The 23,574-nt window shown below is 41.0% G+C and overlaps 1 protein-coding gene across 1 annotated transcript in view; it reads right to left on the minus strand.

Moving 5' to 3' along the window:
- Positions 1-23,574, minus strand: part of LOC124007809 (uncharacterized protein KIAA0232-like) — a 40,844-nt gene that overhangs the window by 11,659 nt on the left and 5,611 nt on the right. Inside the window, exons 2-3 of the mRNA XM_046318584.1 lie at positions 17,325-17,877; positions 3,145-3,288 (exon numbers count right to left, since the gene is read on the minus strand). Of these exons, the coding sequence (XP_046174540.1) occupies positions 3,145-3,288; positions 17,325-17,543 (363 nt within the window). The 5' untranslated portion in view covers positions 17,544-17,877. The remainder of the gene's footprint in view (positions 1-3,144; positions 3,289-17,324; positions 17,878-23,574) is intronic.

Consider the following 23,574-nt stretch of genomic DNA (forward strand, 5'->3'; position numbering starts at 1 on the left):
TAAATATCTTGGAATGGCCTAGTCAAAGCCCAGACCTCAATCCAATTGAGAATCTGTGGTATGACTTAAAGATGGCTGTACACCAGCAGAACCCATCCAACTTGATGGCGCTGGAGCAGTTTTGCCTTGAAGAACTGGCAAAAATCCCAGTGGATAGTTGTGCCAAGCTTAGAGAGACATACCCCAAGAGACTTGTAGCTGTAATTGCTGAAAAAGGGGTCAATACAAAGTATTGACTTGGGGGGTGAATAGTTATCCACATTCAAGTTCAGTTGTCGTCTTATTTCACAATTAAAACTATTTTGATCTTCAAAGTGGAAGGTATGTTGTGTAAATCAAATGATACGAACACCAACAATCCTTTTTAATTCCAGGTTGTAAGAAAACAAAATAGGAAAAATATCAAGGGGGGTGAATACTTTCACAAGGCACTGTAGTTATCTTTCTACACAATATCATAACACATTTTTCCAGTCGGAGGTAAACTCAACAAAGGATTCAATTATTTTGCTGGGTATTTCAGATGGAATCAAGGCATTTATAATGTACCAGAGGCCACCAGAATAGAGCTCCTGCAACAACAAAAAAATCTAACTCGGGGGTGCCGGTACCTGGCCGGATACTTTTTCTATTTGGATGGCTACTCTATGTACTTGTGTAAAACACTGGTTAAATTTAGCTAAGAGGGAAAAATATTGCGAGAGAATGACTAAGCATAGCCCAAACAACCACCTGTCTTTCCATCAAAACACTTACAAAATATTAGGCATTAGACAAAGTTCTGACACCTACTTCTTCCTTATTTATACCTATTGATTCACTGAACAAAGATGAAGTGATCTGTTTTGCTGTAAAAAATAATAAAAAAGTCCTGCAAAGATCAGGTCTATAAAAAGAAAGCCATGTCAAAATGCCTCAGACCAGTAGGCAATAGACACCATCATAAAAGCAACTGCATTCGGTGAGGACTGCTAAATATTGAGGGCCGGATTAGTCAAAAATGTTTTACATTTACACACTCTTTCTCGCACTGACAGAAAGGGACATTCCTTACCATGACGCCCAGTAAAAAAAAAAAAGCTAAGTTTCTCCCCTGGTCCTGTGTTTCCTCTTGCATCATTGTGTTAATGCCGGTCAGCTGACAGGCAACACGCACACACTCTGCTCTCTGTGCTTAAATCCTGTGCAGCATGTGCTGGTTTAAAAAGGACTGCAGAGTCCAGTCCCCAGAGAGCAGCACACTCCTCCTCTACCTTGCAGACCCTTCCCCCTATACGCCCTCCAGCTCTATCCCGTCCCTCACAAGCTCGCTCTACTACGGGCTGCTTTTGATACTATACTACTGCCAACCAACCGCTAAGGAAAATGTCAGACATTTTTGGGGGGTATTTTGCTTGGAAAAAGGGCACAGACATAATATAATGCAGGTTTATTAAACTGTGCACTCGCTTACATGCATTGACACCTGTGCAACGTCACACATAACATTATCTCAATACTGAGTGTAACAGTGTAAGTGCATATGGGAGTCTTTCACTGGTTCACAGTTCTTCACTTTGCTGACCTCAATCCAACATTGCCAGTAAACACTCATTACATCACACTGGCTGTGAAAATCCTGGAGAGCAATCACAAAATAAGGCTGGTCAGTCTTATTCTAAAATTGATTTTTTTTTAATCCTCAATCTACACATAATACCACAATGTTGTTTCCATTGATCATCCTTGAGATGTTTCTGGACTCCAATCAAGTTGTACTTGGTAAATTCAATTGATTGGACATGATTTGGAATGGCACACACCTGTCTATATAAGGTCCCACAGTTGACAGTGCATGTCAGAGCAAAAACCAAGCCATGAGGTCGAAGGAATTGTCTGTAGAGCTCTGAGACAGGATTGTCGAGGCACAGATCTGGGGAAGGGTACCAAAACATTTCTGCAGTATTGAAGATCCCGAAGAACACAGTGGCCTCCATCATTCTTAAATGGAAGACGTTTGGAACCGATAGTCACTCTGAAGGAGCTCCAGAGTTCCTCTGTGGAGATGCGGAACCTTCCAGAAGGACAACCATCTCTGCAGCACTCCACCAATCAGGCCTTTATGGTAGAGTGGCCAGACGGAAGCTACTCCTCAGTAAAAAAGACAGTCTGCTGTGAGTTTGCCAAAAAGGCACCGAAAAATACTCTCAGACCATGAAACAAGATTCTCTGGTCTGATGAAACCAAGATTCAACTCTTTGGCCTGAATGCCAAGCAGAACGTCTAGAAGAAACCTGGCACCATCCCTACAGTGAAGCATGGTGGCAGCATCACGCTGTGGGGATGTTTTTCAGCGGCAGGGACTGGGAGACTAGTCAGGAGAGGGAAAGATTAACAGAGCAACGTACAGAGATCCTTGATGAAAACCTGGTCCAGAGCACTCAGGACCTCAGACTGGGGTGTAGGTTCACCTTTCAAAAGAACAACCCTAAGCACACAGCCAAGACAAAGCAGGAGTAGCTTCGGGACAAGTCTCTGAATGTCCTTGAGTGGCCCAGCCAGAGCCCGAACTTATAAAACAATTTCTAGAGTGTTGGAAGGTTCCAAGGGTACAGTGGTCTCAAGCATTAGGAAATTGAAACTACCCAGAGCTGGCCATCCAACCAAACTGAGCGACCAGCCGAGAAGGACCTTGGTCAGGGAAGTGACCAAGAACCCAATGACCACTCTGACAGAACTAGAGTTTGTTGGCTGAGATGGTAGAACCTGTCAGAAGGACAGTTTATAGCACTTCACCAATCTGGGCTTTATGGGAGAGTGGCCAGATGGAAGCCACTCCTGAGAAAAAGGCATGACATAACAAAAAGTGGAATAAGTCAAGGGGTATGAATACTTTCTGAAGGCACTGTACATGCTTCTGCCATTCTTCAATGACTCAACACATTCAGCTTTGTAGCTTACAAGTTGGTGTGTGCCAAAATAACCACAGAACTGCTGTTCTAATTATCATTATATGCAACTGCTCCTGAATATTCAAGCTTCAAAGAGTCAAAGTGAAATATCATTTCAATTTCTCAGGAGTGCATGAGCAATGCTGTGAGTAGACTATGCATACAAAAACATGGGGTGAAGAGATGTGGCGACACTGGAGTGAACGGCACTTACTTCATCAGATGCTGAACGCAGACATTGCACAGCGGCTTGCTTCTTTATCTCCTCCAGACTTAGGTCTGTCCCTCCTCCTCCTTTCTTCTTACTCTTGCCCCATTTCTTCCCAGTTCCCTTCTCCCAGCCCAAGATGTCATTTTCCTGCACACACAATTCCTCCACATCAGTCATTTAAAGGGACAGCTCGTCTAAATAGGAAAAGGAAATGCAAGTTTTAGAACATTGTAAATGTAAGAAATACAAGACTGCTTTAAATCAATAGGTTCACTTACAATCACCTGACTCTTAATGAATACGAAACAGAACCCTCTTCTTCATTGGCTATGTGTATGTTTAGTTTAGTAGGATCCCCATTAGCTACTGCACATACAGCAGCCACTCTTCCTAGGCTCCACATAAAATGTAAAATACATGAAAGTACAGAACGTACTGCATTAAATTTAAAAAAAGAGATATTGGACAGACGCCAAGAGACAAAAATACTATTTACACACTTCATATATACATATTCATATGTACAGTATATATGAATATGGCCCATCTACTGTTGCTAGCCCCAATTCTGACTTGTGCTCTATCTGCTTCACTGATTGCTGCTCTCGTAAAAGCCTGGGTTTTCTGCACGTTAACACTAGAAGCTTATTACCTATAAAATGGATCAATTGAAAAGTGTGGGTTCACAGCTACAATCCAGATGTGTTTGTCATTACTGAGACGTGGTTAAGGAAGAGTGTTTTGAATACTAATGTTAACCTTTCTGGTTATACCTTTTGTTTTTGGCAAGACAGCTCTTCCAAAGGTGGGGGAGTGGCAATCTTTACCAAGGATCACCTTCAGTGCTCAGTTATTTCCACCTAGTCTGTCCCCAAACAATTTGATTTGCTGGTTTTAAGAATTAAAAAAAAAAAAAAAAAAAAAAAAAAAACTTTCCAATAGCTCTTTGTTGTCTGTTGCTGGGTGCTATAGTCTTCCATCAGCACCGGCCTGTACCCTACCTGCCCTAAGCTCTCTCCTGGCCCCATACACTAAGTCTGAATTTGTCCTGCTAGGTGACCTAAACTGGGACATGCTTAAATCACCTGACCAAGTCCTAAAGTAATGAGACTCCCTAAATCTTTCTCAGATTACCATTTCCAAAAGATATGAATCCAAACACCCAGAAAAGACTACTCACCTCAATGTTATCCTCTTTAATAATCCTGATCGGTTTCAGTCTGGTGTTTTCTGTAATGACCTTAGTGATCACTGTTTTACAGCCTGTAATGGCTGCTGAGTGAAACGACTTGTCCTGATTTGTCATAGATGCTTGCTAAAAAAAAAAAAGAGCAAGCCTTGTAAATTGGTATAGAATCAGCTTGATGCCCTCTGTCGAAGACGCTTGGACCTTCTAATTTTCTTTATGGGTGCGTGTTTGTTACCACTGAAAATATTTTTTAAAAATAATTAAAAACAGGTGATCTTGCAGAGTTACTCCACCTCAAGATCTGCATTTGGCGAAAGGCATGGCACACACACTCAGGCTGACTGGCTCTCATTCAGGCAAAAGACAAATAAGTGCACTTAGGTTATCCAGAAGGCCACAGTTGGTTACTTTAAGGAGCAGTTCTCTCTCTCTGTGGGTCAAACCCCAAGATACTCTGGAAAACGGTTAAAGACCTGGAGAATAAACCCTCTTCCTCACAGCTGCCCATGTTCCATGATGTGGTTGTTACTGACAAGAACATGGCTGAGCTCTTTAATCACTACTTCATTATGTCAGGATTCCTATTTGACTCAGCCATGCCTCCTTGCCCGTCCAACATTTCCTCATCTCCAACCCGTTCCATTGTGACCATCCCCTCTTTTTTCCCCTGCCGTGCTACAAAGTTTCTCCCTGCAGGCGGTCACTGAGTCAGAGGTACTAAAAGAGCTCCTGAAAATTGACCCCCCAAAAACATCTGGGTCAGATGGTTTAGACCCTTTCTTCTTTAAGGTTGCTGCCCCTACCATTGCCAAGCCTTTCAGACCTTTTTAACTGGTCTCTCCTTTCTGGGAAGGCAGCCACAGTGCATTCTTTATTTTAAAAAGGGGGAGATCAAGCTGATCCGAACTGTTATAGGCATATAGGCACTTTTGTTTATCAAAAGTGTTGGAAAAACTTGTCAATAAAAAACTTGGAAAAACTTGTCAATAATCAGCTTACTGGCTTTCTTGAGGTCTATAGTATTCTCTCTGGTATGCAATCTGGTTTTCCGCTCAGGTTATGGATGTGTCACTGCAATCTTAAAAGGTCCTCAATGATGTCACCATTGCCCTTGATTCTAAGCAATGTTGTGATGCTATTTTTATTGACTTGGCCAAAGCTTTTGATACGGTAGACCATTCCATTCTTGTGAGCTGGCTAAGGAGTAATGGTGTCGGAGGGGTCTTTGGACTGGTGTGCTAACTACCTCTCTCAAAGAGTGCAGTGTATAAAGTCAGAACATCTGCTGTCTCTGCCACTGCCTGCCACCAAGGGAGTACACCAAGGCTCAATCCTAGGCCCCACGCTGTTCTCAATTTACATCAACAACATAGCTCAGGCAGTAGGAAGCTCTCTCATCCCTTTATATGCAGATGATCATCTTATACTTTGTGTTAAATATCTCTACAACAAGCCCTCTACTCTTAACCTTGTTCTGAACACCTCCAAAACAAAGGTCATGTGGTTTGGTAAGAAGAATGCCCCTCTCCCCACTGGTGTCATTACTACCGCCAAGGGTTTAGAGCAGGCCTGGGCAATTATTTTCCATGGAGGGCCACATTAGAATATATTTTTGCCATCGCGGTCCAGAATCATATTACAGGATTATACATAATGTGAATGACTTGACAGATATCTACTGTAAATCACATCCAGATATTTTATTTATTTTACTTTAACATCCACAGAAATAAACCATATCCATGTTCTCCTTTTGGTAAGTATTTTCATTATTAAACATGCAATGAACTACACGGAGGGAAAAGTACACTGCATTCAGCACCATGGACAGAACTCTTGTTAACGGGTATGCACAAAAACATAGGAAAGAGTGAGCTCAACATTACATTTAAACTACTCAATCAGTGTGAGGAGTGATGTCTCTGATGGGCATTGACTAGAGCAGTGAAGTCAGGTATAGTTTCTGACATCGCTATGCGCAGGATAGCTGAGAGTCAGTAAGAGAATCTTTGTCTTGACTTGTTATATTTCATCACTGAAAATGTCTGTTCACATACATGGGTTGACCCAAACAGTAAACATCTTCTGAGCATAACTCCTAATCTTTGGAACGTTTTGTTCATCGAGAGATGCATAGAACCTCAGTGACATTGTTTTGATTGGAAAACAATCACTGCATCAGACTGAAGATCGATAAGCTTAAATTGCAGGTCAGTGGGAGCGTTATCCACATTGAAGGTGAAAGGAGAGGAAACAAACAGCATGTTATTTTCCAACACTTTGAAATCCTCAAAACGATGAGAACACTCCCTGTTCAAAGCATACAGCAGCAATGTATACTTCTCCCACTGGTCATCTGATAGGGAACAGCCTAGTAGTGGAAGGTGGGTGAGATTGTTGGCTGCTACTTGGCGGGTCAGGGAGAGTAATTTTACCTTGAAGGCTTTTACAAGGCTGTACATCTGATGTGCAAAAGGCCCTTCCCTTGTAGTTTGGAATCCAGTTCATTCATGGAGGGCCATGATGTCCACAGTAAAGGCAAAATCATCCAACCATTCTCACAGTTGAGGGAAATCCACATTTTACTTTCATTTGCAAAAACTCAGCAATCTCAGACTTCAGGTCCCACGCCCTTTTAAGCACCTTCCCCAAACTCAGCCATCTCACGTTTGTGTGGTAGGGGAGATCTGCATGACCCGACTGTCTCTTCCAACAATGAGACAAACTGTCTGTGGTTTAAAGATTTCGCTCTTATGAGGTTTACCATTTTATTGGCTGTATCCACAACATGGCTCATTTTCAGGACACATTTACAGAGCACCTGATGAATAATGCAATGCAGGAAAATAAATGGTCTGATCTGGGTTCAGCTCAGCTACTTGATCTTGTATCCTTTTCAAAAGGCCAAAGTTTTTTCCTGTCAAGTTTGGGCACCCATCAGTGGTCACACTGGATAACTTTTCAAAACTCAGTCCCAGCTTTGCCACACACTTATTAACCTCCTCCAATAAATATTTCCCTGTGGTTGTGCTCTTCATTGACTGCACTGAAGCAAGCTCCTCTGTAATTTCAAAGTCTGGGATTACGCCTTGTAAGAATATCAACAAATGCGCAGTGTCACATCCATCACTGCTCTAATCCAGGGCCAAGGAAAAATAGGTGAAATCCTTTACCTTGTCTTTCAACTGTTGTTCCATATCCCTCGTTGTCCTCAACACGCTGTGTCACTATTATTCTTGACAGGGAAACATTTTCAAAACAGCTCTTTCTTGTCGTGGCAAAATATTGCTGCAGAGTCAATTAAACATTATCTAATGAATTCGCTCTCAGTGAATGGCTTATGTTTTACAATTTTGTGGGATAGTACATAGCTAGCTCTCGCAATTCCAACATTTGCTGAATACAGTTGTGTGAAAAGTCCTTGCTGCTTCTGCAACTGAGAAAGCAACTCGTTCGATGCACTTGCCCTCTGCTCAGAAGACATATTCCTATATTTCTCTGCATTAGAGGTCGACTGATTATGATTTTTCAACGCCGATACAGATTATTGTAGGACCAAAAAAAGCAGATACCGATTAAATAGGCTGAATATATATATAAATAATAATGACAACAATACTGAATGAACACTTATTTTAACTTAACCTTTTTGGGATAGGGGGCAGCATTTTCACTTTTAACACAGATCTTCAATATTCCCAGTTAAGAAGTTTTAGTTATAGGAATTATAGGACTCTCTCTATACCATTTGTATTTCATAAACCTTTGAATATTGGATGTTCTTATGGGCACTTTAGTATTGCCAGCCTAATCTTGGGAGTTGATAGGCTTGAAGTCATAAATAGCGCTGTGCTCTATCAAATAGACTTAATTATGATATAACAAAACATACAAATACAAACCGTAGGTCATTAATATGGTCAAATCCGGAAAATATAATTTCAAAAACAAAATGTTAATTTTTTCAGTAAAATATGGAACCGTTCCATATTTTATCGAACGAGTGGCATCCCTAAGTCTAAATATTGCTGTTACATTGCACAACCTTCAATGTTATGTCATAAATATGTACAATTCTGGCAAATTAATTACAGCCTTAATTAGGAAGAAATGGTCTTCACACAGTTCGCAACGAGCCAGGTGGCCCAAACTGCTGCATATATCCTGACTCGCAAGAGAAGGAACACAATTTCCCTAGTTAAAATTACCTGTTAACATGAATTTTTTTAACTAAATATGCAGGTTTTAAAAAAATATACAGTTGAAGTCGGATGTTTACATACACTTAAGTCGGAGTCATCAAAACTCGCTTTTCAACTACTCCACAAATTTCTTGTTAAGACTATAGTTTTGGCAAGTCGGTTAGGACATATTTTGTGAATGACAAGTAACTTTTCCAACAATTGTTTACAGACACTATAGTTCAATGTATCAAAATTCCAGTGGGTCAGAAGTTCACATGCATTAAGTTGACTGTGCCTTTAACTTTTTATGGCTGCAGGGGCCATATTGAGTAGCTTGGATGAAAAGGTGCCCATTGTAAACGGCCAGCTCCTCAGTCTCAGTTGCTAATATATGCATATTATTATTAGCATTGGATAGAAAACACTGAAGTTTCTAAAACTGTTTGAATTATGTCTGAGTATAACATAACTCATATTGCAGGCAAAAACCTGCAAAATTCCACTTCCTGTTTGGATTTTTTCTAGGGGTGGCAGATTTTCAACCTAGCTCTCATTGAAATTAGTGAAATATGGATGAGTTTTCACTTCCTACGCCTTCCACGAGATGTCAACAGTCAATAGAACTGTCTGATGACTCTAATGTGAAGGGAGGCTCGAATGAGACAGGAAATAGTCACCACTGCCATGAGTTGACCATGCTTTCACTATGCGCATTCACAAGGGAAGGACCTGCGTTCCACCGGTCTTTTGAAGTCATTCTAATTCTCCGGTTGGAACGTTATTCAAGATGTATGTAAATAACATTCTAAAGATTGATTCAGTACATCGTTTGACATGTTTCTACTGACTGTTACGGAACTTTTGGACATTGACATTTCGTAGTGAACACGCTTTGGAATTGTTTACCAAACGCGCTAACCAAAGTAGCTAATTGAACATAAATAACGGACATTATTGAACAAATCAAGCATTTATTGTGGACCTGGGATTCCTAGGACTGCATTCTGATGAAGTTCAAAGGTAAGGAAACATTTATCATGTATTTTCTGGGTTCTGTTGACTCCAACATGGAGGCTAATTTTTCTATTGTTCTGAGCTTTTTTTTCTGCAAAGTTTTTTTGAAATCTGACACAGCGGTTGCATTAAAGGAGAGGTATATCTATAATTCCATGTGTATAACTTGGATTTCTGTTGAATGATGTGGCTATGCAAAAATCACTGGATGTTTTTGGAACTAGTGAATGGAATGCTCCAATGTAAACTCAGATTCTGATATAAATATGAACTTTATCAAACAAAACATGCATGTATTGTGAAACATTAAGTCCTATGAGTGTCATCTGATGAAGATTATCAAAGGTTAGTGATTCATTTTATCTATGTGCTTTTTCTCTCTTTGGCTAGTAAAATTGGCTGTGTATTTTAGTGAGTTGTTGGTCAGCTAGTATAATAGTTTGTGGTGCTTTCCCCGTAAATCTATTTGAAATCGGACACTGTGGTGGGATTAACAACAAGACTACCTTGAAAAAGATAAGGTATGTTTGAGGAATTGTAATTATGAGATTTCTGTTCTTTTGAATATGGCGCCTGTACTATCACTGGTTGTTGTTATATCACCCCCGGTAACAGGATCTCAGCCATAACAAGTTAAACAGCTTGGAAAATTCCAGAAAATTGTCATGGCGTTAGAAGCTTCCGATAGGCTAATTTACATAATTTAAGTCAATTGGAGGTTTACCTGTGTATGTATTTTAAGGCCGACCTTCAAACTCAGTGCCTCTTTGCTTGACATCATGGGAAAAAAATTGAAATAAATCAGCCAAGACCTCAGAAAACAAATTGTAGACCTCCACAAGTCTGGTTCATCGTTGGGAGCAATTTCCAAAAGCCTGAAGGTACCATGTTCATCTGTACAAACAATAGTACGCAAGTATAAACAACATGGGACCACGCAGCCACCATACCGCTCAGGAAGGAGACGCGTTCTGTCTCCTAGAGATGAATGTACTTTGGTGCGAAAAGTGCAAATCAATCCCAGAACAGCAGCAAAGGACCTTGTGAAGATGCTGGAGGAAACAGGTACCAAAGTATCTATGTCCACAGTAAAAATGAGTCCTATATCGACATAACCTGAAAGGCCACTCAGCAAGGAAGAAGCTACTGCTTCAAAACCACCATAAGAAAGCCAGAATATGGTTTGCAACTGCACATGGGGACTTAGATCATACTTGTTGGAGAAATGTTCTCTGATCTGATGAAACAAAAATGTAATTGTTTGGCCATAATGACCATCATTAAGTTTGGGGGGAAAAGGGGGAGACTTGCAAGCCGAAGAACACCATCCCAATCATGAAGCACTAGGGTGGCAGCATCATGTTGTGGGGGGGGGCTTTGCTGCAGGAGGGACTAATGCACTTCACAAAATAGATGGCATCATGAGGGAGGAGAATTACGTGGATATATTGAATAAAAATCTCAAGACATCAGTCAGGAAGTTAAAGCTTGGTCGCAAATGGGTCTTCCAAATAGATAATGACCCCAAGCATACTTCCAAAGTTGTAGCAAAATGGCTTAAGGACAACAAGTCAAGGTATTGGAGTGGCCATCACAAAGCCCTGAACTCAATCTCATAGAAAATGTGTGGGCAAAACTTAAAAAGCGAGTGCGAGCAAGGAGGCCTAGAAACCTGACTCAAGTACACCAGCTCTGTCAGGAGGAATGGGCCAAAATTCACCCAACTTATTGTGGGAAGCTTGTGGAAGGCTACCCGAACCATTTGACCAAAGTTAAACAATTTAAAGACAACTCTACCAAATACTAATTGGGTGTATGTAAAAGCTGGAATAAAAATAACTTTACTATTATTCTTATATTTTATTCTTAAAACAAAGTGGTGATCCTAACTGATCCAAGACAGGGAATCTTTACTAGGATTAAGTGTCAGGAATTGTGAAAAACTGAGTTTAAATGTATTTGGCAAAGGTGTATGCAAACTTCCGACTTCAACTGTACTTGTGTGTTGATTTTAAGAAAGGCATTGATGTTTACGGATAGGTACATTAGTGCAATTTTTTTCTCCGCGAATGAGCTTGTTAAATCACCCGTTTGGCGAAGTAGGCTGTGATTCGATAAATTAACAGGCACCGCATTGATTATTTGCAACGCAGGACAAGGTAGTTAAGCTAGTAATATCATCAACCGTGTGTAGTTAACTAGTGATTATGTTAAAATTGATAGTTTTTTTATAAGATAAGTTTAACGCTAGCTAGCAACTTACTGCTCCTTGCTGCACTCGTGTAACTGGTGGTCAACCTGCCACGCAGTCTCCTCGTGGAGTGCAATGTAATCGACCATAATCGGGACAAGTTGTAGTCTTCCAAGACAGCAATGCCCTCCTTGCACACAGCTTTCCCTGATACCTCAACACAGAAATATTTTGATGTCCACTCTTACTGGAACACCCTACATTCGTTGTCTACTTTCCACATCTTTGAAAAACTAGCTACTATTTGTAACTGTGACGTGTGTGTCAGCCTCAGTCACGGTCTGTCCTCGTGCAGTTGTTATTTATGCGCGCATTCAAAAAGAAATGTCCCGCAAGCGGTGGGCGTTACATCATTACACAATGGTGGGTAATTCATTGAGCTTTTAATTTGAATAACAAATGTTTGTTTTTCTAAACTTTATCGCAAATTATTTTATCTGAGCATGATTCCGCGGGCCACTTTGAGTCAGGTCACGGGCCGCATATGGTCCCCGGGCCGGCCTTTGCCCAGGCATGGTTTAGAGCTTGAGGTAGTCACCTCATACAAGGACTCAGGAGTATGGTGAGACGGTACACTGTCCTTCTCTCAGCGCATATCAAAGCTGCAGGCTAAAAGTTAAATATAGACTTGGTCTCCTCTGTAGTAAATCACTCCTCTTTCACCCCAGCTGCCAAACTAACCCTGATTCAGATGACCAGTCTACCCACGCTAGACTACAGAGACGTGATTTATAGATCGGCAGGTAAGGGTGCTCTCAAGGGGCTACATGTTCTTTAACATCCGGCCATCAGATTTGCCACCAATGCTCCTTATAGGACACATCACTGCACTCTATACTACTCTGTAAACTGATGCTCTGTATACCTGTCACAAGACCCACTGGTTGATGTTCATTTATAAAAACCCTCTTATGCCTCACTCCCCCTTATCTGAGATATCTATTGCAGCCCCCATCCTCCACATACAACACCCGTTCTGCCAGTCACATTGTGTTAAAGGTCCCCAAAGCACACCCATCTGAGTCACTCCTCTTTTCAGTTCACTGCAGCAAGCGAGTAGAACGAGCTGCAAAAAGAAAGAAAAAAAAACTGTCCATGTTTGAGTCTTTGAATGAAGATGAAGATAACGGTAGTTTGAGTCATCTTCATTCAAAGACTCAAACATGGACACTTTCTGACAGTTGTGGCTGTTTCGCGTGATGCATTGTTGTCTATACTTTTTTGCCGTTTGTGCCATTGTCTGTACCTAACAATATTTGTACCATGTTTGTGCAGCTACCATGGGTCGCTACTGTGTTGTTGTCATGTGATGCTACTGTGCTGTGTGTCTTTGGTCTCTCTTTATGTAGTGTTGTGGTGTCTCTTGTCATGATGTGTGTTTTGTCCTGCATTCTTAATCCCAGCCCCCCTCCCCTCAGGCATCCTATTGCCTCTTGGTAGGGAGTCATTGTAAATAAATTTGTTCTTAACAGTTTAATTATTACCAGACATCAATATGGTACAGTTGATCTGTGTCAAAACCACATAAAAAAATAAGACATAGGCTACCTCTCCCAATCTTCACAAATGTGTCAATGACTTGATCATGATAACTGACTATCTAATGCTAGGAGAACAACTTAAACGGTTTAGGGCTAAGAGAATGCTTTGAACCAAATACAATTGTTTTTGTATTTCAGAACAGTTTATTACCCATTCTGACACTAACTCCTTGCCAAGAGTCTGTGCGCTCACTGGCTGTAGGTGCTGATGTATGCTGATGATTGCACACTACACATTGTCATTTTAGCTTCTTCTAAGAAAAGTGACAAATCATTCGTAAAAACAGAGAAGATTAACTTTACTTTTTCCACATTTTGTTAAGTTAGTCTTATTCTAAAATGGATTAAATAGTATTTTCCACCCTCAATCTACACACAATACCCCATAATGACAAAGCAAAAACAGGTTGACATTGACAATTTATTACAAATTTAAAAAATTGAAATAAGTATTCAGACCCTTTACTCAGGACTTTGTTGAAGTACCTTTGGCAGCGATTACAGCCTCGAGTCTCCTAGGGTCTGACGCCACAAGCTTGGCACACCTGTATTTGTGAGTTTCTCCCATTCTTCTCTGCAGATCCTCTCAAGCTGTGTCAGGTTGGATGGGGAGCGTTGCTGCACAGCTATTTTCAAGTCTCTCCAAAGTTGTTAGATCGGGTTCAAGTCCAGGCTCTGGCTGGACCACTCAAGGACATTCAGAGACTTGTCCCGAAGTCACTCCTGTGTGTTCTTGGCTGTGTGCTTAGTTAGGGTTGTTATCCAATCCCTGCCGCTGAAAAACATCCCCACAGCATGATGCTGTAACCACGCTTCACCATATGGATGGTACCAGGTTTCCTCCAGACGTGATGCTTGGCATTTAGGCCAATGAGTTCAATCTTGGTTGCATCAGACCAGAGAATCTTGTCTCATGGTCTGAGAGTCCTTTAGGTGTCTTTTGGCAAATTCCAAGCGGGCTGTCATGTGCCTTTTACTGAGGAGTGGCTTCCGTCTGGCCACTCTACTGTAAAAAGGCAAGATTGGTGGAGTGCTGCAGAGATGGTTGTCTTTTTGGAAGGTTCTGCCATCTCACAGACAAACTCGGTCAGAATGACCATTGGGTTCTTGGTCACCTCCCTGACCAAGGCTCTTCTCCCCCGATTGCTCAGTTTGGCCGGGCAGCCAGCTCTAGGAAGAGTCTTAGTGGTTACAAACATCTTACATTTAAGAATGATGGAGGCCACTGTGTTCTTGGGGACCTTCAATGCTGCAGACATTTTTTGGTACCCTTCCCTAGATCATTATGGGGTATTGTGTGTAGATTGATCAAATAGTTTTTCCCCCTCATCAATTTTAGAATAAGGCTGTAACATAACATAGAAAAAGGGGTTTGAATACTTTCCAAATGCACTGTATCCGATGTTAGAGAAGCTCCCATTGAAGAATACTTAGTTCTACTGGATAATTAAATCTCCAACCATGTGATGGCAGGTGATGTAAAGCCATATTGAGTTTTTTTTCAATAACATCAAAGGCTGCACTGAAATCTAAAAATACAGCTTTTGGCCAATCAGTCATCGGAGTCACTGCAGTACAAGTTGAAAGTCAGTAGTGAACTTATTAGAAAAATAGCATTGTATTTGTTCAAAACAATTTTCTCCATCAGTTTACTGAGAACAGGCAGCAAACAGGTTGGGCGGCTGTTAGAGCCAGCAAAGAGTGTTCTACTGTTTTTAGGTAGCTATAGCTATTACTATAGCTTCCTTCCATGCCTGTGGATACACAGTCCTTTAGGCTTTTGTTAAAGACACGGCAAATAGGGGTGGCAATACAGTCTGCTACCATTCTCAATAGTTTGCCTATCTAGGTTGTCTATACCTGGTGGCTTATTATTGTCGATGGATAACAATAGTTTTTACACACAAACTTGACCAAATTCAAACGCCAATCCTTCCATCATATTTGAATATTGAAGATCTAATAATGAGAGTTCACTGTTCAATGTAATTTCACTTCTCAGTTTGTCCTCTTTACCAGTGAAAGTAATTGAAATTGTCTAGTTTCCGGAGAGGAAGGAAACCGAACTGGGATTTCACTATGAGGCCAATAGTGATTTTAAAACAGTTGAGAGTTTAATGGCTGTGATGAGAACTGAGGATGGATAAACATTGTAGTTACTTCGCAATATAAGCCTAAATGACAAAGTAAAACTAAGGAAGCCTGTACAGAATATGCACCCTGTTTACAATAAGGCACTAAAGTAAAATTGCAAAAAATATGGCAAAGAAATTTAATTTATGTCCTAAATCAAAAGTCTTATGTTTGGGGCAAATCAAACCACTTCATATTTTCAAGCATGATGGTGGCTGCATAATTTTTTGGGTATGCTCGTCATCGGCAAGGACTAGGGAGTTTTGCACAAATCCTAGAGGAAAACATGTTTCAGTCTGCTTTCTAAACAGACACTGGGAGCAAATTAACCTTTCAGCAGGACAATAACCTAAAACATGGCCAAATCTACACGGGAGTTTCTTACCAAAATAGTTAATGTTCCGGAGTGGTCTAGTTACAGTTTTTTCTGAAATCGGCTTGAAAATCTATGTCAAGATTTGAATGGGCTGTCTAGCAATGATCAACAACTTGACAGAGCTTGAAGAATAAAATAAAGTGCTCATGTTGTACAATCCAAATGTACAAAGCTCTTATAGGAATTATCCAGAAAGACTCATAGCTGTAATCGCTGTCAAAAGGTGCTTCTACAGAGTATTGACCCAGGGGTATAAATTAGATACGCAACATTACCAACTGTTTGAGATTAGGCCTGGCTCGCAGTTGGCATTCCAATTCATCCCAAAGGTGTTCAACGGGGTTGAAGTCACAGCTCTGTGCAGGTCATTCGTTCTTCCACACAGATCTTGACAAACCATTTCTGTATGGACCTTGCTTTGTGCACGGGGGAATTTTCATGCTGAAACAGGAAAGGGCCTTCCTTAAACTGTTGCAAGCACAGAACCGTCTAGAATGTAATTGATGCTGTAGTGTTAAGATTTCCCGTCACTGGAACTAAAGAGCCATGAGAAACAGCCCCAGACCATTATTCCTCCTCCACCAATCTTTACAGTTGGCACCATGCAGTCGGGTAGGTAGCGCTCTCCTGGCATCTACCAAACCCAGATTCGTCCATCAGACTGCCAGATGATGACGCGTGATTAATCACTCCAGAGAATGCGTTTCCACTGCTCCAGAGTCCAATGGCAGCGAGCTTTACACGACTCCAGCCGACCCTTGGCATTGGGTATGGTGATCTTAGGCTTGTGTGCGGCTACTCAGCCATGGAAAGCAATTTCATTGAGCTCCCGACAAACAGTAATTGTGCTGACGTTGCTTCCAGAGGCAGTGTTGCATCCGAGGACAAACGCGTCAACACTCTGCGGTCCCATTCCGCAGCTTGAGTGGCATACCACTTTGCGGCTGAGCCATTGTTGGCATCCTATGACAGTTCCACGTTGAAAGTCACTGAGCTTTTCAGTAAAGGCCATTCTACTGCCAATGTTTGTCTATGGAGATTGCAATGGCTGTGTGCTTAATTTATACACCTGTCAGCAACAGGGTATGGCAGAAATAGCCAAATCCACTCATTTGAAAGGGTCTCCAAACGTTTGTATATATAGGTGTATCTATTTAATTTAATACATTTCTAAAAACATGTTTTCACTTTGTCATTATGGTGTACTGTGTGTAGTTGGGCAAAATAAATAATTATATTTAATCCATTTTGAATTCAGGCTGTAACAAAAATGTGGAATAGGGGTGGCTTTCCTTGTTATCATCTCTGATTCAGAGGGGTTGGGTTAAATGTGGAAGACATTTTGGTTGAATGGATTCAGTTGTGCAACTGACTAGGTATCCCTTTTCCCTTATTTTCAAAATGTTATGATCACTAGAACTTATATTGCTTTAACCAAGTGGGGGAACTAGAGACCATCATGTTTAACAAGACATTGTTACTGCTGGAAACCCACCTGATCCTGCAGGTCGTAACTGTCGTGCAGGAGCAGGCTGAGGACGTAGCGGGTGTAGATCATGGCATCAATCCCGCACTTCTCCAGCTCCTGGCCCAGCCAGCTCTGCACTGGGCCCAGCGAGTGAAGCAGGGACATCTCAGAGGTGGGCAGGGGGCCAACTGGGGGGTGGGGGCGTGAGAAGCTTACAGGAGCAGGACCGTTGCTCACTGGACGCATGGGAATCTTTAGGTGTTGACCATTCTGAGGTGGAGCGGCATTGTGACAGGTGGATGTGAAGAGGCAGTAGTGGGGCGGTGCGGAGAGAGGGCAGTAGAGCCTATCTGGAAGGGGGGATTTACTCCAGCAGGACGAACAAGAGGGAGTCTACTTGCAGAGACATGTAGGGGGCTGTTTTTTTAATGTTTTATTGCCTTGAGCAAGTAGGGATATTTACTCGTCAGGCATGGCTTTAACTGATGAAAGCGATCAGCTGCTTGGCAAAACACTTGACGTGTTTGCGCATCAATCGGAGGGGATCATGTTGGGCTGCGGCTTACTCCACCGGCACAACCTGAAAGAGGAAACAGACTTGCGTCACTTCTCTGGGTTGCATTTAAATGTTTCACAAGATGTGTTCTGTTAAACTATGATATAGGCCCTAGACTTAGAAGACTTACAAAGAACACAAAGCAGTTGCTCACAACATACTTCAAAATAAAATGGCTTGTTGACCTTCAATTATTGGTTACTACAGTCCTCATCTCCCACCCTGCCCAAGTGCATATCTACAGTCAGTCTGTCCCCACAGATGGTTTTTAAAAGAGCAACTGCTCCTAAAAACAAACTTGTCATTTAGAAAATAGACTGTGGCATCAATAGGAGTCTGCAACATTTATTATACTGTCAAAATTGACTACAGTGTAAAACGGATCATTTTGGTCATAAAGTCAGTCTTGTCCTTAACTGAGTTGTGAGACTTATGGTCGTGACGTCATCACAACGTGAATTAAGGGTGGGTTTGGTTTCAATCCTGCCCACATGACAACATCACACAATAAATCATTCATTTGTGCAACTGCACTCAACCTGATCATAATGCCCTATGGGGCTAGATAGAGACCATCAGTAAATTACACAATGTACATGGGACAATATGTTAACTCCAGATTTCAGTGGCTTAACTTCAAACCAACTATAACATGCATATAAAAAAAATGTGAAAGCATGTAATGAGTGGCCTAAAAAATGAAAATAAAAAAAAGTCTGCAACATTTTGACAGCCCCCATCTTGCTCCACTAATTGGTTAAAGAATTTGGCTAAGTCTTCCCAGCAGCGAACACACACAAACACACAAATAAATCAACTTGCGTTTGAATCCAGTCATAGCAGCTAGCATTTATTAAATGAACCAAATATAAAACAAGTCCCAATCAAGAAGTTCAGACACCCTTTACAATTACAATGTGTTCCACTAGCGCCAGCTTCCGGCTGACAAACCGGTTACACGAAATTTGAGGTTACGGTAATTGGCCAGGCCAATGTACACGGGGGGAGGGGGGGGTCATAAAAAGGGAGATCACAATTCTGTTTGTACACTTGTTTACATGGATATGATTCTTAATGAAAACCTATTTGAAACAAGCCATTACACTTCGTTATTATCAAGACACTTCATTATTATTCAAGGTATTAAGTAAATATTTAACAAACGCAATGTTGGAGAAGATTTGTCATTTTTGTAATGACAACATTAACAGAGTCAAAATTAAGATATGCCAACGACAAGGTAGGCATTTCTGCATTACATTATTTTAAGCAGATCCTATTTCGATGCACAAAACCATTCAAACGAAGTCCGATGGGTTTTCTCCCACGTTTATATTGCATAATGTCAAGACCTGCTGCTGCGATCATTCGATCATTCTTCAAAGCAAGGATGCTGCAATGTGAGAAATAATGTAGCCTAAGGTACTGAAAATAGACCTTTTACTAGATTAAATCATGACAGGAGCATTTGATTCATATTTAAACAAATTGAGTCCAGAAAGATTCCTAAAGTAGCCTGTCTGAATGAACATACAGTTGAAGTCAGAAATGTACATACACCTTAGCCAAGTACATTTAAACTCAGTTTCACAATTCCTGACATTTAATCCTAGTAAAAATTCCCTTAGGTAAGTTAGGATCCACTTTATTTTAAGAATGTGAAATGTCAGAATAATAGTAGAGAGAATTATTTCTTTCAGATTTTATTTCTTTCATCACATTCCCAGTGGGTCAGAAGTTTACATGCTACCAAATACAAATTGAGTGTATTGCCTTTAAATTGTTTAACTTGGGTCAAACGTTTTTGGGTAGCCTTCCACAAGCTTCCAAGAATAAGTCGGGTGAATTTTGGCCCATTCCTCCTGACAGAGCTGGTGTAAATGAGTCAGGTTTGTAGGCCTCCTTGCTCGCACATGCTTTTTCAGTTCTGCCCACAAATGTTCTATAGGATTGAGGTCAGGGCTTTGTGATGGCCACTCCAATACCTTGACTTTGCTGTCCCAATTAAGTCATTTTGACACAACTTTGGAAGTATGCTTGGGGTCATTGTCTATTTGGAAGGCCCATTTGCGACCAAGCTTTAACTTCCTGACTCATGTCTTGAGATGTTGCTTCAATATATCCACATCATTTTCCTTCCTCCTGATGCCATCTATTTTGTGAAGTGCACCAGTCCCTCCTGCAGCAAAGCCTCCCCCTTTTTTCTCAATCAATACACAAAGTATATATTTTTAAATCTGCATATTTAGCTAAATGTAATCCAGGTTAGCAGGCAATATTAACCAGGTGAAATTGTGTCACTTCTCTTGCGTTCATTGCACGCAGAGTCAGTGTATATGCAACAGTTTGGGCCGCCTAATTTGCCCAAATTTGACGTAATTATGAAATAACATTGAAGGTTGTGCAATGTAATAGGAATATTTAGACTTAGGGATGCCATCCGTTAGATAAAATACAGAACGGTTCCGTATTTCACTGAAAGAATAAACATCTGTTTGAGATGATAGTTTCCAGATTCGACCATATTAATTACCTAAGGCTCGTATGTGTGTTATTATGTTATAATTAAGTCTATGATTTGATAGAGCAGTCTGACTGAGCGGTGGTAGGTACCAGCAGGCTCGTAAGCATTCATTCAAACAGCACTTTCGTGCGTTTTGCCAGCAGCTCTTCGCTGTGCTTCAAGCATTGAGCAGTTTATGACTTCAAGCCTATCAACTCCAGAGATTAGGCTGGTGTAACCGATGTGAACTGGCTAGCTAGTTAGCGGGGTGCGTGCTAATAGCGTTTCAAACGTCACTCGCTCTGAGACTTGGAGTGGTTGTTCCTCTTGCTCTGCATGGGTAACGCTGCTTCGAGGGTGGCTGTTATCAATTATTGGAGGACCAAAAACACGATACCGATTAAAATCGGCCAATTTATTTGTAATAATGACAATTACAACAATACCGAATGAACACTTATTTTAACTTAATATAATACATAAATAAAATCAATTTAGCCTCGAATAAATAATGGTTTAAATAATGCAAAAACAAAGTGTTGGAGAAGACAGTAAAAGTGAAATGTGCCATGTAAGAAAGCTAACGTTTAAGTTCTTTGCTCAGAACATATGAAAGCTGCTGGTTCCTTTTAAAATGTATCTTCAATATTCCCAGGTAAGAAGTTTTAGGTTGTTATTATAGGACTATTTCCCTATATACCATTTGTATTTCATTAACCTTTGACTATTGGATGTTCTTTATAGGCACTTTAGTATTTCCAGTGTAACAGTATAGCTTCGGTCCCTCTCCCCGGTCCTCCCTGGGCTCGAACCAGAAACACAACGACAACAGCCACCCTCGAAGCAACGTTACCCATGCGGAGCAAGGGAAACAACCACAGGCTCAGAGTGACGTTTGAAACGCTATTAGCTCGCGCTAACTAGCCAGCCATTTCACTTCGGTTACACCAGCCTCATCTCAGGAGTTGATAGGCTTGAAGTCATAAACAGTGCAATGCTTGACACACAACGAAGAGCTGCAGGCAAAACGCACAAAAGTGCTGTTTGAATGAATGTTTACACACCTGCTTCTGCCTACCACTGCTCAGTCAGATTATACACAACGCAGGACACGCTAGATAATATCATCAACCATGTGTAGTTAACTAGTGATTATGATTGATTGTTTTTTTATAAGATAAGACTAGCTACCAACTTACCTTGGGTTACTGCATTCGCGTAACAGGCAGTCTCCTTGTGGAGTGCAACAAGAGGCAGGTCGTTATTGCGTTGGACTAGTTAACTGTAAGGTTGTAAGATTGGCTCCCCCGAGCTGACAATGTGAAAATCTGTCGTTCTGCCCCTGAAGGAGGCAGTTAACCCACTGTTCCTAGGCCGTCATTGAAAATAAGAATTTGTTCTTAACGGACTTGCCTAGTTAAATAGAGTTAAAAATAATAAAAATACATTTTAAAATCCGCAAAATCGGTGTCCATAAATACCGATTTCCGATTGTTATGTTATGAAAACTTGAAATCAGCCCTAATTAAAATCGGCCATTCCGATTAATCGGTCGACCTCTACACACACCAAAAAGTTATTTTGTTGTCATTTACGTATGCCCCCATTACCAGTAAAACATCATCAAAACCTGTTTCTTTCACTTGCTGTGCTGTTTTGTTGTTCAGTCGTCTCATTCTCAACCAGGATTTCTATGGAACGCCGTTTGGGTCTTTGACGTATAAAATAACACAATTTGACATGTCAAATAAGCTTGTTGACCAATCAGGACCTGAATATGACCGCACGTCACAATTTAACAACATTTGATTAATGGTGGTCAGACCCATCTATGTAAAGCTTGCCACAATCTGGATTTGCCACAATCTGGATTTGCCACAATAGTGGACATTGCGGTTCTACTAATGTTTTTATTAGGGAATATTTATCCATCCAACAAACAAAACAAGATATTATTTCAAGAGATTAAGAGTCGTGTCAGGATATCTAAATTATCTTAGATAATTAATTAAAATCTCCACCTAATGTGATGATTGACAGATATGCCCCTCCTAACAGATCCAATATTGTTAATCCTGAGTTTAATCATCTATGTCTGGAGAAGGAAAATAACCTCACTCAATGTCAACAAAACAAAAGGAGATGATCGTGGACTTCAGGAAACGGCAGAGGGAGCAGCCCCCCCATCTACATTGACGGGACAGTAGTGGAAAGGGTGGAAAGTTAAGTTCCTCGGCGTACACATCACGGACAAACTGAAATGGTCCGCCCACACAGACAGTGTGGTGAAGAAGGGGCAGCAGCGCCTCTTCAACCTCAGGAGGCTGAAGAAATTCAGCTTTTCACCAAAAACACTCAAACTTTTACAGATGCACAATTGAGAGCGCATCACCGGGTGCAAACTACCTGCCCTCCAGGACACCCAAAACCACCTGATGTCACAGGAAAGACAAAAAGATCAAGGATAACAACCACCCAAGCCACTGCCTGTTCACCCCACTATCATCCAGAAGGCGAGGTCAGTACAGGTGCATCAAAGCGGGAACCAAGAGATTGAAAAACAGCTTCTATCTCAAGGCCATCAGACTGTTAAACAGCCATCATGAACCTTGAGTGGCTGCTGCCAACATACTGACTCATCTCTAGCCACTTTAATAATGGAAAAATTGATGTAATCAATTTATCACAAGCCACTTTATATAATGTTTTCATACCCTACATTACTCATCTCATATGTAGTGGGGAGAACAAGTATTTGATAACCTGCAAAATTGGCAGCGTTTCCTACTTACAAAGCATGTAGAGGTCTGTCATTTTTATCATAGGTACACTTCAACTGTGAGAGACGGAATCTAAAACAAAAATCCAGAAATTCACATTGTATGATTAAGTATTTAATTTGCATTTTATTGCATGACATAAGTATTTGATACATCAGAAAAGCAGAACTTAATATTTGGTACAGAAACCTTCGTTTGCAATTACAGAGATCATACGTTTCCTGAAGTTCTTGACCAGGTTTGCACACACTGCATCAGGGATTTTGGCCTACTCCTCTATGCAGACCTTTTCCAGATCCTTCACGTTTCGAGGCTGTCGCTCGGCAATACGGACTTTCAGCTCCCTCCAAAGATTTTCTATTGGGTTCAGGTCTGGAGACTGGCTAGGCCACTCCAGGACCTTGACATGAATCTTCCAGAGCCACTCCTTAGTTGCCC

This window comes from Oncorhynchus gorbuscha, linkage group LG21 (assembly GCF_021184085.1).
Source record: "Oncorhynchus gorbuscha isolate QuinsamMale2020 ecotype Even-year linkage group LG21, OgorEven_v1.0, whole genome shotgun sequence".
Taxonomy (NCBI): Eukaryota; Metazoa; Chordata; class Actinopteri; order Salmoniformes; family Salmonidae; genus Oncorhynchus; species Oncorhynchus gorbuscha.